Raw genomic sequence first — 14374 nt, 5'->3', positions numbered from 1 at the left:
CTGTGACTAGAATACTTGTGAAAAGGGATATTACTTTACATGATGTTACTGAAGTCTGGCTGGGTACAACTCATAATGGATATTGACAACAAATTGTCATGGAACAAAAACCTCCTTATTGTACCCATTATAAGATGTTCGAGCATACCCTTGATAAATGCCACAAGCTCCATCCTAATTTAAAATCTAAGGTTCAAGTGAATAAGGATGGGTCTAACCCCACTGCTCTGGACATATCTGTTCCACCTGGGGAGGAAACTGCCACAAGAAAAGATTTGGTATGTGATTTAATAGCCCTTGTGGACCCCCTCTGATACTATTGTTACTGTTTCTGCGATTGATGTGATGTTGGATGGCTCTGTTGGGCAACCTACACCTTCAAAACCTATTGAAAACAATACTGAAGGACTATTACCTACAAAGGTTAGTGTTTAGACTGATAATCAGGATAACCTTGCAGCTCTTCATCTTCAAAAAGTATCCGATGTAGAAGCGACAACTCATACTTCACGTATACTAGAACCTATTGTGGGTACAACGGCTGGTAATTCTTCTGCTACAATTGCTCCACCTCATCAGACTGATTTTTTGAATGAGCAATGTCAGGTTTACACTTCCAGGAGGAAGAAGAAGAATGAAGATCTACTTGAGCTCAGGAATCCTATGGATGATACTTTGGTTTCTTCGGGTAATGGTACGCACCTTACCAATTTGTTAATTGGATCCCTTCCGAGAACTAGAGGCAGAGGTAGGACTAAATTGGGTTGATCCTCACTTTTTCCGCACCCTGGCGGTTTTGAGTTTTTTAATTTTTATATGTACCCTTTCTTTTTTTGATTTTTTTTGTGTTGTACCGTGTGAATTGGGTGCCTACTTCTGGGCCCACTCATACAGCCTATTTGTGTCCTTTTCTCTTTAATATATTTATCCTTGGGCTTTTTTAAAGATATATATATATATATGTATGTATACATATATATATATGTATGTATATATATACATATATATATATGTATGTATATATATACATACATATATATATATGTATATATATACATACATATATATATATATAATGATGGCGTCGGTGGCGATCTGCTCTGCTAGGGTTTCGCTTGATGGTGAAACCCTAATTTGATTCGGCCTTCAATCCACCCTCTTGTGCTCGACGACAAAGTTCTCATATTCAACAACGACTACGAAGGGCTTTGTGCTCGTCCTCTTCTCTTTGGTGTCTTCCTGCTGCAGTTTCGTGTTTGTCGAGCTGCAGTTAGTAGGATTGTTGTGGTTTCTCCTTCCTGCTGCGATTTCGCCTCTGCCTCGTCAAGCTGTGGTTTGCTTGTCGAGCTGTGACTTCGTTTCTGCGCATTTGTCATTGCAGTCTCTTGTCTTCTGCGCAGCTTTGCCCTGACCTCTTAGACTTGTCTTTTTTGCCCTCTGCCCGATTTGCAGGGCTTCTTCTTGCTGTGATGGAGTTTCCTTCTTTGGTTGAACCTGATAAAACCTCTTTTGCCCACGTGATGGGTAGTCCTTAGGGGGAGACAACGGTTGTCTTCCCCTCAAGTTATAAGGAAAATTATGACGGTACAGGTGACTACCTCTTTATTAACTTTGCAAGCAGGAAAAATGAGAAGACAACACTCTTTTTCTCTGAGTCAGAAATTTCAACCCTGACTGAAAAATTCAAGTTTGCTCTTATTGGGGAATTTCAGTAGGGACACTTACCTATGAAAGTTATAAGGAAAAGTTTTGATGACCTCAATTTAACAGAAAAACGAAAAGTGGGGCTCATGAATGGGAGACATGTTTTGATTTAGTTAACCGTGCCTAAAGACTACACTCAGATTTTCTCCAAAAAATATCTTAACATTGCTGGCAAACCAATGAAGCTACTCAAGTGGTCTCATGGTTTTGACCTCAATCATGAACCTCTTACTGTACCGGCATGGTTTAGTCTACCTGGTCTCAAGCTGCACTTTTTTCATCATCAGGTTCTTTACTCTATTGGTGTCATGCTTGGGGACCCTATGGAGCTAGGTCTACCCACTTTCAACCTTACCAGACCTTCTATGACCAGAATACTTGTGGAAAGAGAAATTATTTTGTCTGATGTTACTGAAGTCTGGTTGGCACAACGCATAATGGATATTGGCAACAAATCGTCATGGAGTATAGAACTCCTTATTGTTCTCATTGTAAGATGTTTGGGCATAACCTTGATAAATGCTATAAACTTAATTCTAATTTGAAATCTAAAGATCAAGTGAATAAGGAAAAATCTAAGGATATATATGTTTCAATTAGAGAGAAAACTACAACAGGACAAAATTTGGTGTCTGATTCTATTGCCCCTATGGACCCTCCCCCTGAAAATACTGTTTCTGCGATCGATGAGAAGCTGGATGGCTCTGCTGAGCAACCTACACTTTCAAACCCTATTGAAAATAATAATGAAGGTCCCCTACCTACACGGGCCGATAATCAGGAGAACCTTGCAGCTCCCCATCTTCAGGAAGTATCAAGGGTAGAGGAGATAACTCTTACCTCACATACACTTGTGGGCACAATTGTTGGCAATCTTTCTACTGCAGCACTACCACCTCATTCGAATGAGCAACAATCTTCGGACGAGGAATGACAGGTCTACACTTCCAAAAGGAAGAAGAAGAATGGAAATTTACTTGAGCTAAGGAATCTAATGGATGATACTCTTGTTACTTCGGGCAATGGTACACACCTTACCAATCTATTAGCTGGTTCCTTTCCGAGAACTAGAGCCCGAGACAAAACTAAAGTGGTTCGACCTAGTTGATCTTACATGTACCATCTATTTTTGGCTTTTAAGTTTTTTTTTATTTCTCTTTTTTGTGTGTGTTGTACCATATGGGTTGGGTGCCTATTTAGGTCCACTCATACAACCTATCTGTACCCCTTTCTCTTCAATAAATTTGCCTTGGGTTTTATAAATAAATATATATATATATATATATACTTCATCAAACAACCCTAACACATACCTTACCTCTGCTAGGCTTCGCCTGACCTTGGTATGATCTTTGGATTTACGGAAGTTCTTCTCTCACTCGACGATGATTTTTGCGTTCGTTTCTGCTATTGTCGACAACGATGTAGGGATTCTACGGCTTCATTTGCGCCAGCTTCTGCGTTGAGCGTCGACCTCATCGACGAGCTGCAAGTGTCGTGGCTCATCTTTCCTGCGCCGTCGTCCAGTTCCGTGCCTCGTCTTTCTGCGTCGGCGTCCAGTTCCGTGGCTCGTCTTTCTGCGTCGGCGTCCAGTTTCTGCTTCTTTCCTTCATTTTCAACGCTTCTTCTGTTCGTGTCTGCGCCGGTGCTTCTCTCCGACCCAATCTTTTGCTTTGTTTATGCACCTGTCTTTCTCTCCAGTCCGAAGCAAGCTTCTCTCTGCAGGTGACAGCTGGTTGTTCTGATGACACTTCTTCTTTTGCTGAACTGGCAAAGACTTCCTTTGCCCACGTGGTGGGAAACCCTCAAGTGGAGTCCGCGGTGGTGTTCTCTTCAAGCTATAAGGAATGTCGTAATGACATAGATGATTGTCCTTTTATTAAGAAGAGAAGTAGGAAAGGTGGGAAACAACAATTTTTTTTGACATAGAAATTTCTATCATGACAGAAAAATTTAAGTTTGCTCTCATTGAAAAATTTTAGTGGGGACACCCATCTATGAAGGTTATCAGCAAGGGCGTAGATGATCTTAAGCTAGTAGAGAAGTGGAAGGTGGAGAGACATGTGTTGATCCAACTAACTGTGGCTGAAAACTACACCATAATTTTCTCCAAGAAATTTCTTAATATCAAAGGCAAATCAATGAAGTTACTCAAGTGGTCTCCTAATTTTGACCCAAATCATGAAATTCCCACTGTACCGGTATGATTTAGTTTATCTAGTCTCAAGCTGCATTTTTTTCACCATTAGGTTCTCTACTCTATTGTGGTCATCCTAGGGGATCCTTTGAAGCTAGATCTGCCTACTTTCAACCTAACCAGACCCTCGGTGGCCAGAATATTTGTGGAAAGAGATTACTTTACCGGATGTTACTGAAGTTTTGGGCACAACCCATAATGGATATTGGCAACAAATCGTCTTGGAATACAAACCCCATATTGTACCCACTGTAAGATGTTTGGTCATATCCTTGATAAATGCTACAAGCTCTATCCTAATTTGAAAACTAAGGTTCAAGTGAAAAAGGATGGGTCTAACCCTGCTGCTCTGGATATTTTAGTTACACTTGGGGAGAATACTACCAGATAGGTGGTGTCGTTGCCTCTGAGGACCCCCCTCATGACACTGCTGTTACTGTTACTGCGAGTGATGTGATGTTGACACCATCAAACCCCATAGAAAACAATACTGATGGACTATTACCTACAAATGAAAGTGTTCAGATAATCAGGAGAGCCTAGTAGCTCCACTTCTTCAGGAAGTATCCGGTGTAGAGGCAACTCGTACTTCACATATGCTAGAACCTATTGTGAGTACTATGGCTGGTATTCCTTCTGCTTCAGCTCTACCACCCCATCAGATTGATTCTTCGGAAGAGGAATGGGAGGTCTATTCCAAGAAGAAGAAGAAGATTGAAGGCAGACTCCAGCTCAGGAACATATTGGATGATACATTGGTTACTTCTGGCAATGACAATCATCTTTCCAGCTTACTAGCTTGCTCCTTTCCTAGAACTAGAGGCAGAGGTAAGACCAAATTGAGTCGCTTTCTAGCCACCTGATACTATGTATTTCGACACTGTTAGATTTTTTATTTAAGTATCTAATATATTTTTCTGTTTTTTTTAGTTTTGGAACCATTTGTGGTTTTTTAGTGGGCAGGGTGCCATGTTTGGGCCCTCCCACACTTTGTATCTATATCTTTTTTTCTACTTAATATATTACCCTTTTTAGGCTTTCAATATATATATATATATATGTATATATATATATATATATATATATACACGATGTCGGCTACGCTCAAGAGCTCCACTAGGGATTCCAATGTCGATTTCGGTAGCAATTGATTCTACCGCTAGAAGAGAAGATCTCGCATCGTTGACCCTTACTTCGACGTTCGCATCTACGTTGACGTCGACATTCGCACTCCCTGTCGTGGCTCGCGTTGCGATATCCACTGCTCACATTGTCGTCTTCCTCTATCGCTATCGTTTCTCTGCTCTGCTCGACGTTGTCTCCTTCCACGCCTCTGTCGCTCGCAGCTGTCGTCTGTGCCCGATTCTTTTGTTTCGGCGCTGCTCCTGCTTTTGCGCCCGACAGCTTCTCTGCCTTTCAGCGACCTCGCAACAGTTTAACACTGACAACCTCTGATGGCGTTTCCTTCTTCTTTGGTTGAGCCGGATAAAGTCTCTTTTGCCCTCGTGGTGGTTAACCCTCAGGAGGATTCCATTCAGGAGTCCGCAGTGGTATTCCCCTCAAGTTATAAGGAATGTCGTGAGGGTATAAATTATTGTCTTTTATTAAGAAGAGAAGTAAGAAAGGAGGAAAAGATCAATCTTTTTCTCTGAATCAGAAATTTCTATCTTGACGAAAAATTTAATTTTGCTCTTATTGACAAATTTCAGTTGGGACACCCTCCCATGGATGTTATCAGAAAGATTGTTGCTGATCTTAAGCTAGTAGACAAGTGGAAAGTGGGACTCATGGATGAGAGAAATGTGTTTATCCAACTAACAATGTAGAGGCAACTCATGCTTCACATATTCTAGAACCTATTGTGGGTACTACTGTTGGTATTCCTTCTACTTCAGATCTACCCCATCAGACTGATTCTTCAGGAGGAGGAATGATAAGTTTACACTTCCAGGAGGAAGAAGAAGAATGAAGATCTACTAGAGCTCAGGAGTCTTATGGATGATACTTTGGTTACTACGGGTAATGATTAACACCTTACCAATCTGCTAGCTGGATCTTTACCGAGAACTAGAGCCAGAGGCAAGACTAGATTGGGATGACCCATACTTTTTCAGCGCCCAGGTGGTTTTTGAGTTTTGTGGTTTTTGGGTTTTTTTATTTCTATATGTACTCATCTTTTACATTTTTTGGTTTGTGTTGTACCGTGTGAGTTAGGTGTTTAGGCCCACCCATACAAATCTATCTGTAAAGGAGCTAGTTTAATATCAGCCCTTGGACTTTTTCATTATAGCCTCTAGTTTATCCAGATAACAAATTGTTGAGTGCCGAGCTATTTCTCGAAGTAACCAACATATCATCCATTAGGTTCCCAAGCTGAAGTTTGCCTCCAATCTTCTTCTTCCTCCTTGAATAGACCTGTCATTCCTCCTCAGAGGACTGACTCATCTGATCATCGTGTTGGTAAACAGAACGCCGGAGAGATAAAAGCTGATGAGGACCAGAAGAAGGATTGTCAACTGTTGCAACGTCTGTGGGTTCAAGTGTGTTTGAAGCATGAAATGTCTCCTCTTCACCTAATGCCTGAGGAGGGTTTGAAAGTGTAGGTTGCTCAACAGAGCCATCTAGCTTCTCATCGATCGCAGAAATAGTATTTTTAGGGGGAGGATCCATAAGAGTGAAAATCAGACATCATAACCTGTTCTGTGGTAGTTTTCTCTTCAGATGAAACATATATATCCAAAGCAGTGGGGTCAGATCCATTCTTATTCACTTGATCTTTAGATTTCAAATTAGGGTGAAGCTTATAGCATTTATCAAGGTTGTGCCCAAACATCATACAATGAAAACAATAAGAAGGTCTATGCTTCATAACAATTTGTTGCCAATATCCATTGTGAGTTGTGCCCAACTAGACTTCAGTAACATTAGGTAAAGTAATAGCTCTTTCAACAAGTATTCTGGTCACAGAAGGTCTGGTTAGGTTAAAGTGAGTAGATCTAGCTTCAAAGGGTCCCCAAGTATGACACCAATAAAGTAAAGAATCTGATGATGAAAAAAGTGCAGTTTGAGATTAGGTAGATTAAACCATACCGGTATAGTAGGAGACTCACGCTTGGGGTCAAAATCAGGAGACCACTTGAGTAGCTTCATTGGTTTACCAGCAATGTTGAGATATTTTTTGAAAAAAATCTCAGTAAAGTCTTCAGGCACGGTTCGTTGAATTAATACGTGTCCCACGTCTATGAGCCCTACTTTCCACTTTTCTGCTAATTTGAGATCATCAAAAAATTTTCTCATAACATCCACAAGTGGGTGTCCCCACAGAAATTTTCCAATAAGAGCAAACTTGAATTTATCAGTAAGGGATGAAATTTCTAGCTCAGAGAAAAAAAATACTGTTTTTCCATTTTTCCTGCTTACAATCTTGATAAAGGGGCAATTACCTTCCCATTGCTTCTTATAACTTGAGGGGAAGACAACCGCCGTCTCCCTCTGAGAGTTACCCACCACCCGGGCAAAGGAGACTTTGCTAGATTCAACCGTAGACGATGGAAGCTACATCACAGCAAGAGAAGCCCTGCCACAGTCGGGCAACGACAAAAATAGCGAGCCGAAAGGTCGGGGCGAAAAAATGCAGTTGTCTAAGCCGTAGAACAGTCGCAGCTCAATGAGACAGGTCGCGAAACAGTTTCAGCGAATGAGAGCGAGAGGAACCACGACGAGACGACCTGACGGAGCTCGCAGCTCGACGACCACGCAGAGCGATGAGTGAGACGCCGAAGACGAGACAGTCAGTCGCAGCTCGACGCGGCTCACAGCTCGACGTCCACAGAAGCAGCGAGACTTGACGACGGCGTAGGAGGAGTCAACGATCACAGGAGAGATTGATGAACTCAGAATTCATCGTTGAGTGTGAAAGCTTCGTCTTCGAGCATGATGGTAAAGCCGAAAGATCAAGCCAGGGAATCGCCATCAGGAAAAACCCTAGCGGAGCAGCTCGAGCTATATATTAGATTTCGGGCTTAAGTTTTCTGTTGACGACGTCTTTTTCCTTTCTAGGGCTGTATTCGAGGACAGGTGATTCTTCGGCCGTATCCTGCTCAAAGTTAGTGATTATCTTCACATATTTTTGCCCCCGTCCCCTTGCCTTCTAGATGCCGCCCTCCCTATTCCTCTCCTATCTGCTACTGCACCATCAATGCACCTTCTTTGCTACCGCTTCCTCTGCGACTCCTACCGGCTTGTGTAGCCTATGGATTGCAACTAGAATAAAGAAAGAGAATGTATGAACAATGAGACAATGAGGATGCAACTGAAACAATGAAAGTGTTAGCATATTTGGGGAATATATGGTTGGACTTTGATTTTAAGAGGCAATTGAGTGAGGTTGACACCAAACATAAATTATGGAGCACTAGTTGATGAAAAGAAGGATTATAGTTTTGGCAATGCAATAGGATGAGATAGAATTAATTTGTGTATAGAAATTTGATTTTGGTGGAATTAAAGTTTCAAGCTTAGCAAAAGAATCATATAAATTACGGGTTTGTGCAATTTCATATGTGGGAAGAGATTATTAATAGCTTGAAGGCTTGTGAGGACATTGACAAGCGGTGAGACCTGCTTGATCTTTGCATCGAGTGATGAAGGCCATGTTATGAAACATTGATGAAGGGCAAGAATACGTTGGACAATAATGAACACTATTGAATAACCCATTTTTCTTACACCATGCAGAGAACACACGAGTAGACTTATTATTTATTGTAGACTGTTCTGATGAGAAAATAAGGAAATTACTTTACTAAAACAAGAAAATATCTACGATTGTACAAAGATCTACATATTTTAAATCCAGGGTTTCTTAATGTGCTTTCCATATCGAAGTAGGATTTGAACTTCTGTCACTGCCATTAATCTACTAGTCAATTTTTTCCCCTTGCATAAATTTGTGGGATCATCACTTCCTACTACTGCATGAATCTATGGGCTCCAAAAAGATTGTAACCTTTATGGTGAATCTTTCTTTTTCCTTTGTCTGATAATAAGAAGTCTTACTCTACTCTTTGGAATGATTCCAAGAAACCTAGCTTTGATGTAAATGGAACAATTCAATTAATTAGTATCTTCCTTTTTTATCAAATTTTTTATTATATAAGAAAACCCCATCCAACTCCCATGAGGTCAATATCACCTCTAGTCCATAGATGCTTGTATAAAGAAAACATTGTTCTTCATCTTGATCTTGAGGTGCAGAACTATTCAGCCGAGCCTGTACATTTGATTATATACTCTCTAGTCATTGCACTCTCTTGAATCAATGTCATAGATACCCAAATAGTCTTCTCGTCCCTCCAGCAATCATTCTATCATTTGAATCTTTGAGTTTGCTTCCTTGATGCCCATTGCTTTTATCTTATAATGATATTTCTAAAGCTGTATTACTCTTCAACAATGACAACATGCTTTACTTAATGGATTAATAATTGTGCCATTTTTTTGTTGTAGGCAGCAAAAATTTATCTTGAACCGCCCATTGTGGTATAAATATTAACTAGATAATGATTGAACGCTACTTTAAATAACCAATCATGTTGTAAACATTGTAAGCCTCCAAGGCGTTTTAAACATACTACATACGACCTTAGATGAGGATGCAAACGATAGCATAATATAATGGCGTCGGCGGGCAGCTCTGCTAGGGATTTGCCTGACGGCGATTCCCTACTTGTTTCCTTGGTTTCATGCGTCACTTTTTTCGTCGAGCCCAACGACGAAGGATTTTTTTGATTCCTTTGGCTTCGACTTCACCGTCTTCCTCCTTTTACCGTCGCCGAAAGGCTGTCGTCACTGTTATGAGGCGGATGCGGCTGCTTCTCGCACGTCGGCTTCTCGCACGTCGGCCTTCCTCCTTCGGCACGTCACTGTTACGAGGCGGGTGTGGCTTTTTCTCGCACGTCGTCCTTCCTTCTTCGGGTGTGTCACTTGTTTCGTCTTCCTTACTCCAAACTCAGGCCGATCTTGCCTGGTGGAGATGGTCTCGACGCTCCGTTCTTATGCCATTGCACTTGCCGATGACCATCCTACTCGTGCCCCTATTTCAGGTTCAGAGCTTGGTTTTGGTATCAGTAAGTCATGCATTGTTCCACAATTCTTCTACGAGGCTCTTGAAGGTGATGGTGATCACACTTTTATTAAAAAACTTAGAGAAAAATAGAAAACCTAAATTTTTTCTCTATGAGGTTGAAACCAGTACTCTTGTGTCTTCTTAGCGTTTTAATCTAGTGGGGAAATTTTTTTATGGTCACCCTAAACTTGAGATCATTCGGAAAGATTTTGATGCTACGAAACTATTGCTAAACTTGAGATCATTCGAAAAGATTTTGATGCTACGAAACTATTGGGTAGATGGAATATTGGATTACTTGACGACCGATATATGCTTATTTAGTTATCTTACGATGTGGATTACACTCGTATTTTTTCTCGAAAGGTAATCAAGATTGACAACTGTTTTCAACTGTTTTATGAAAATCCTGTCCTGAAGTGGACTGTCGGCTTTGATCCAAAAGCGGAGTCTCCTATCATTCTTGTTTCGATAAAGTTTCTGGGGTTAAAACCACATCAGTTCAACTTTGAAATTCTCTACTACTTAGCAACTGCTTACGGTAAGTTTCTCAAGGTTGATAATCCTACGCTTGCTGTTATCAGATCTTCTGTGGCTTGTGTGTTAGTTGAGAGAAATATCACCCAACCAGCTTTGGATGAGGTATGGATTGGATCCACTCACAACTAGTATTGACAAAAGGTTGAAATAGAACCACACCCTCCTTATTGCTCTCATTATAGTATGTTTGGCTACACTTCTACTATTTGCTATCGCTTGCATCCTCATTTAAGGTTGGATATTGCTAAAGATCAGCAACCTGTTCAAAAATCTATTCATACTGAATTGGGGGTGGACGTCTTGCCACCTACCATCCCTGCTGAGGAGGTGTAACCCAACCCTATTTCCAACACCGCATATATCTTTGCTCATCTGACTGATGCTGTTTGATCCCAGTTGAATATAGTTATGTAAAATTTATAAAGTTGACTCCGATTTACAACGGTGCCAAGAATTTGATGTTGTATTTTATGAATAATAACGTTAAACACTAAATATTGAGATTCTACGCAAGTATACGTATTGTTATCGAGTAATATAAGACTTTCTATTTAAGTCTCAAATAGCGATCCTACGAGGAAGGTTTAAATTTTAAGATGATAAATTAATTAGGAAATTCACAAAAATAAATTGAAATTACTGTCACTAATTTTGAATGTTTGAGATACTATCAAAACTAAATTATTAATTATTAGCAGAATTTAAATGCAGAGTTTAAAATAGTAACTACTAAACTATGTTTATGTGGTGAAGTTTTCTAATATGAGAAAACATCTTTCCCACTACAATGAGTTTTTGGTGAAATGAGATGAGATAAATGGTTTAAATTTGTATTGCTAGGAGGATAATGACTCCCACTCCAGAGCTCCCACTTCCCTTCTTCTGAAGGCTAACTCTCGCTTTAGTTTTTAAACACTAAGATCGAATTGAGGATTATAGTCTGTCACCTAAAAAATCTTCAATTCTACACCCAACAAAGTATATTTTTCAATTTATTTGCACTTAATTCCATGAACGAAATACTCTTTCATTGACTTAAATGTGATTCTCACTCTGTTGTAGAACTCATACTTTATTTCTCGGATCATATGTTTCACAACATATTTTAACAATTCAATTGACCAGATCGAAAGTAGTGAGAAAGATAAAAGAAACTACTCAGACTTCATGAGAAAGATACAACAAAACACAAATTTTATATATAAAAGGAAGTTCATACAATAATAATAAATAAATAACACTTATCTGAAACTATTTCTCAAAGCAAATCTTTTGTAGCATCTCTTAGGAAATGTAGGAAGAAAAAATCTCACTTATCTCCCTCTCCAACACTTCTTAGAGAGTAATTCACACTTAAACTCATAAAAAAAACTCAAAATTATAAAGAAAATAAACGACTAATGGTGTGAAATGACGTTGAGTGATGTAAAGTAACACGAAAAGGGGCAAAGAAAAACTAAGAGCGAGCGGAGGAGCGCAAAGAGGTGCGAAAGGGCGTCTTTTCTGATCAATTTCGGCTCTAAATAGTGCCTAAGGTTGGTTCTCCAATAGGTGCATCCAAAAACTCTTCAAAAAGCGTCCAAATTCGTCGAATCTTTTAGAAACAGGGTTTGCACCGCACTGGCGCCCTAATTAAATCCGTCTTTTCTGTCAAACGGCCTCGTCGGCGCCCAGTCTGGCGCTGTCAACGCTAAACAATTTTTCAAAATCTCCAATTTGACTCTAAATTTCATTCTTTTTGCTTTCTTTTTGCTCCAAGTCCTAAAAATTAATAACCTGCAATAAACATTAAAAAAATACTATCTATTAAAGTGTAATATCACCAAAAATGAGTATGAAATATGAGTCTAAAAATGCATATATTTTTGGTGTATCACTATTCCTAATGGGAAATTTTCTGATATCCCTTCTATTCAAACCTTTGCTATCTCAGATGAAGAATATCATACTACAGTCGTTCTACCCCTGAATGCTCCTGCTTTTGAACACTCTATTCCAGCTCCTAGATTGGAGCATGGTACTCTGGAGTCTCATGAAACATCTCCCCATACTACTAGTACTGATACAGACGTGTCTAGCTTCCTTACATGCCAAGACACACGAGAGTGTTCCTTTGATCCAATTAAAGATCAACTGGTACAACAAGTAGATGCTTTCAATGTTCAACAACCTATACAACAACTTTCAATGTTCAACAACCTATACATGTCCGACACATTTTAGACCAATCCACTGATCAGATGAGTCAATCTTCGGATGAGGAATGACATGTCTATTCTAGGAAGAAGAAGAAGAATGGAGACTGACTCGAGCTCAGGAACATTTTGGACGATATATTGGTTACTACTGGCAATGACACAAATCTTACCAATTTGTTAGTAGGTCCTAAAACTAGAGGCAGAGACAATGAAAAATTGGGTCGCTCTCTAGCTGCCTGATACTACGTGTTTTTGCACTTTTGGTTTTTTGGTTTCTCATGTATTTTTTCGTATTTTTTTTTTTCTAGAATATTTTGCCTTTGGTGTTTACCGTGTGGGTAGGGTATCATGCTTGGGCCCTCTCATACAATCTATCCGGATCTTTTTCATATATTAGCCATTGGGCTTTCTCATTATATATATTTGAAAGCCTAGAAAGGTTAATATATTAACTAGAAATAAAGATACAGATACAATGTGTTGGAGGACCCAAACATGACACCCTACCGACACCATAACCACAAGTGGTTCTATATATATATAGATGCTCTTAGGTTAGTTAGAAAAGCTACTAGGATGTTTAAGATCTGATCCTGATTAGATATTTTACTTATTTACTCGTCAAATTTTTTCAGTTTTCTTAAAATCTGAATCGACAAAACGGATGACTTGGACACCATTCTAAACTGTCCTGCCCAGTACTTGATAATTAGAGGATTTTTTGTATCGTTGTCGCTCTTGTTAAGTATAACCATTATTAAGATCAGTAGCGTTCTGTATTAAATTCAACCACGGATAGTTAATATGTAAAACTTCATTTAAAACTTGGTAAGTTTAAAGCTGTGGACACAGCATTGTAGGATGCACAAAACATATAAATTTGATTTTGTAGCATGAGATAACTTACTGACGGTTATTTTCATCATCTTCCTTCAGGCGAGTAAATGTCGGATAGCACAGCTGCTTTGCGCTCAACTGCTCAACTTCTTTTGCTTTTGACAATTTACTGCTGATCAAATTTGAATTGATTTCTGCTTATGACTGCAAAGCATATTGTGAACCTTTAGCTATTTTGTCATCTTGAATATTACTTCTCGATTTTCACGGAGTATATAGACAGAGCAAAACGATTGTGACGTACAAACCTTAAATCATTGATTACTTCCTTTTTTTGTTGTGTCCTGCTCCGCCACAATATTAACTGCTTTCCAGGATTAAATGTAGGTATAGTAGAAAAGATGGAGAGAGCAAGTATATTGTTGAAGACGAGGTTCCTTGTATCATGGATATATTGGCTTTTATCTCTTCCTAATTTTCCTTTAAATCTCAAGGTCATATGGAAAGACTAATCATTCAATTTGCTTTTTTGTAAATTTTACATATGTGCTCGATATCTAGTGCGGACATGGGTCCACAGATGATGAATTCAGTCCAAAATGTGTATCTTCTCTTTTGGGCATCAGAATGCTTGGAATTGCCTCTGGTTTATGGCACACACTCTGCATTTCAGCTGATGGTGGTGTCTATGCATTCGGTGGAAATCAGTTTGGGCAGCTAGGAACTGGTCTAGATCAAGCAGAGGTTTGACTTTTGATTTTAATTAGCAAG

At 39.4% G+C, this 14374-nt stretch overlaps 1 protein-coding gene across 1 annotated transcript in view; it reads left to right on the top strand.

Annotated features, from left to right (window-relative positions):
• LOC110038457 (ultraviolet-B receptor UVR8-like) overlaps positions 1–14374 on the top strand; it is a 60855-nt gene that overhangs the window by 28631 nt on the left and 17850 nt on the right. The window contains 1 exon segment of the mRNA XM_020743307.1: positions 14165–14347. Within this exon segment, the coding sequence (XP_020598966.1) occupies positions 14165–14347 (183 nt within the window).

Source organism: Phalaenopsis equestris, unplaced genomic scaffold (genome assembly GCF_001263595.1).
Source record: "Phalaenopsis equestris unplaced genomic scaffold, ASM126359v1 Scaffold232902, whole genome shotgun sequence".
NCBI lineage: Eukaryota > Viridiplantae > Streptophyta > Magnoliopsida > Asparagales > Orchidaceae > Phalaenopsis > Phalaenopsis equestris.
This window is presented reverse-complemented; position numbering and strand designations above follow the sequence as displayed.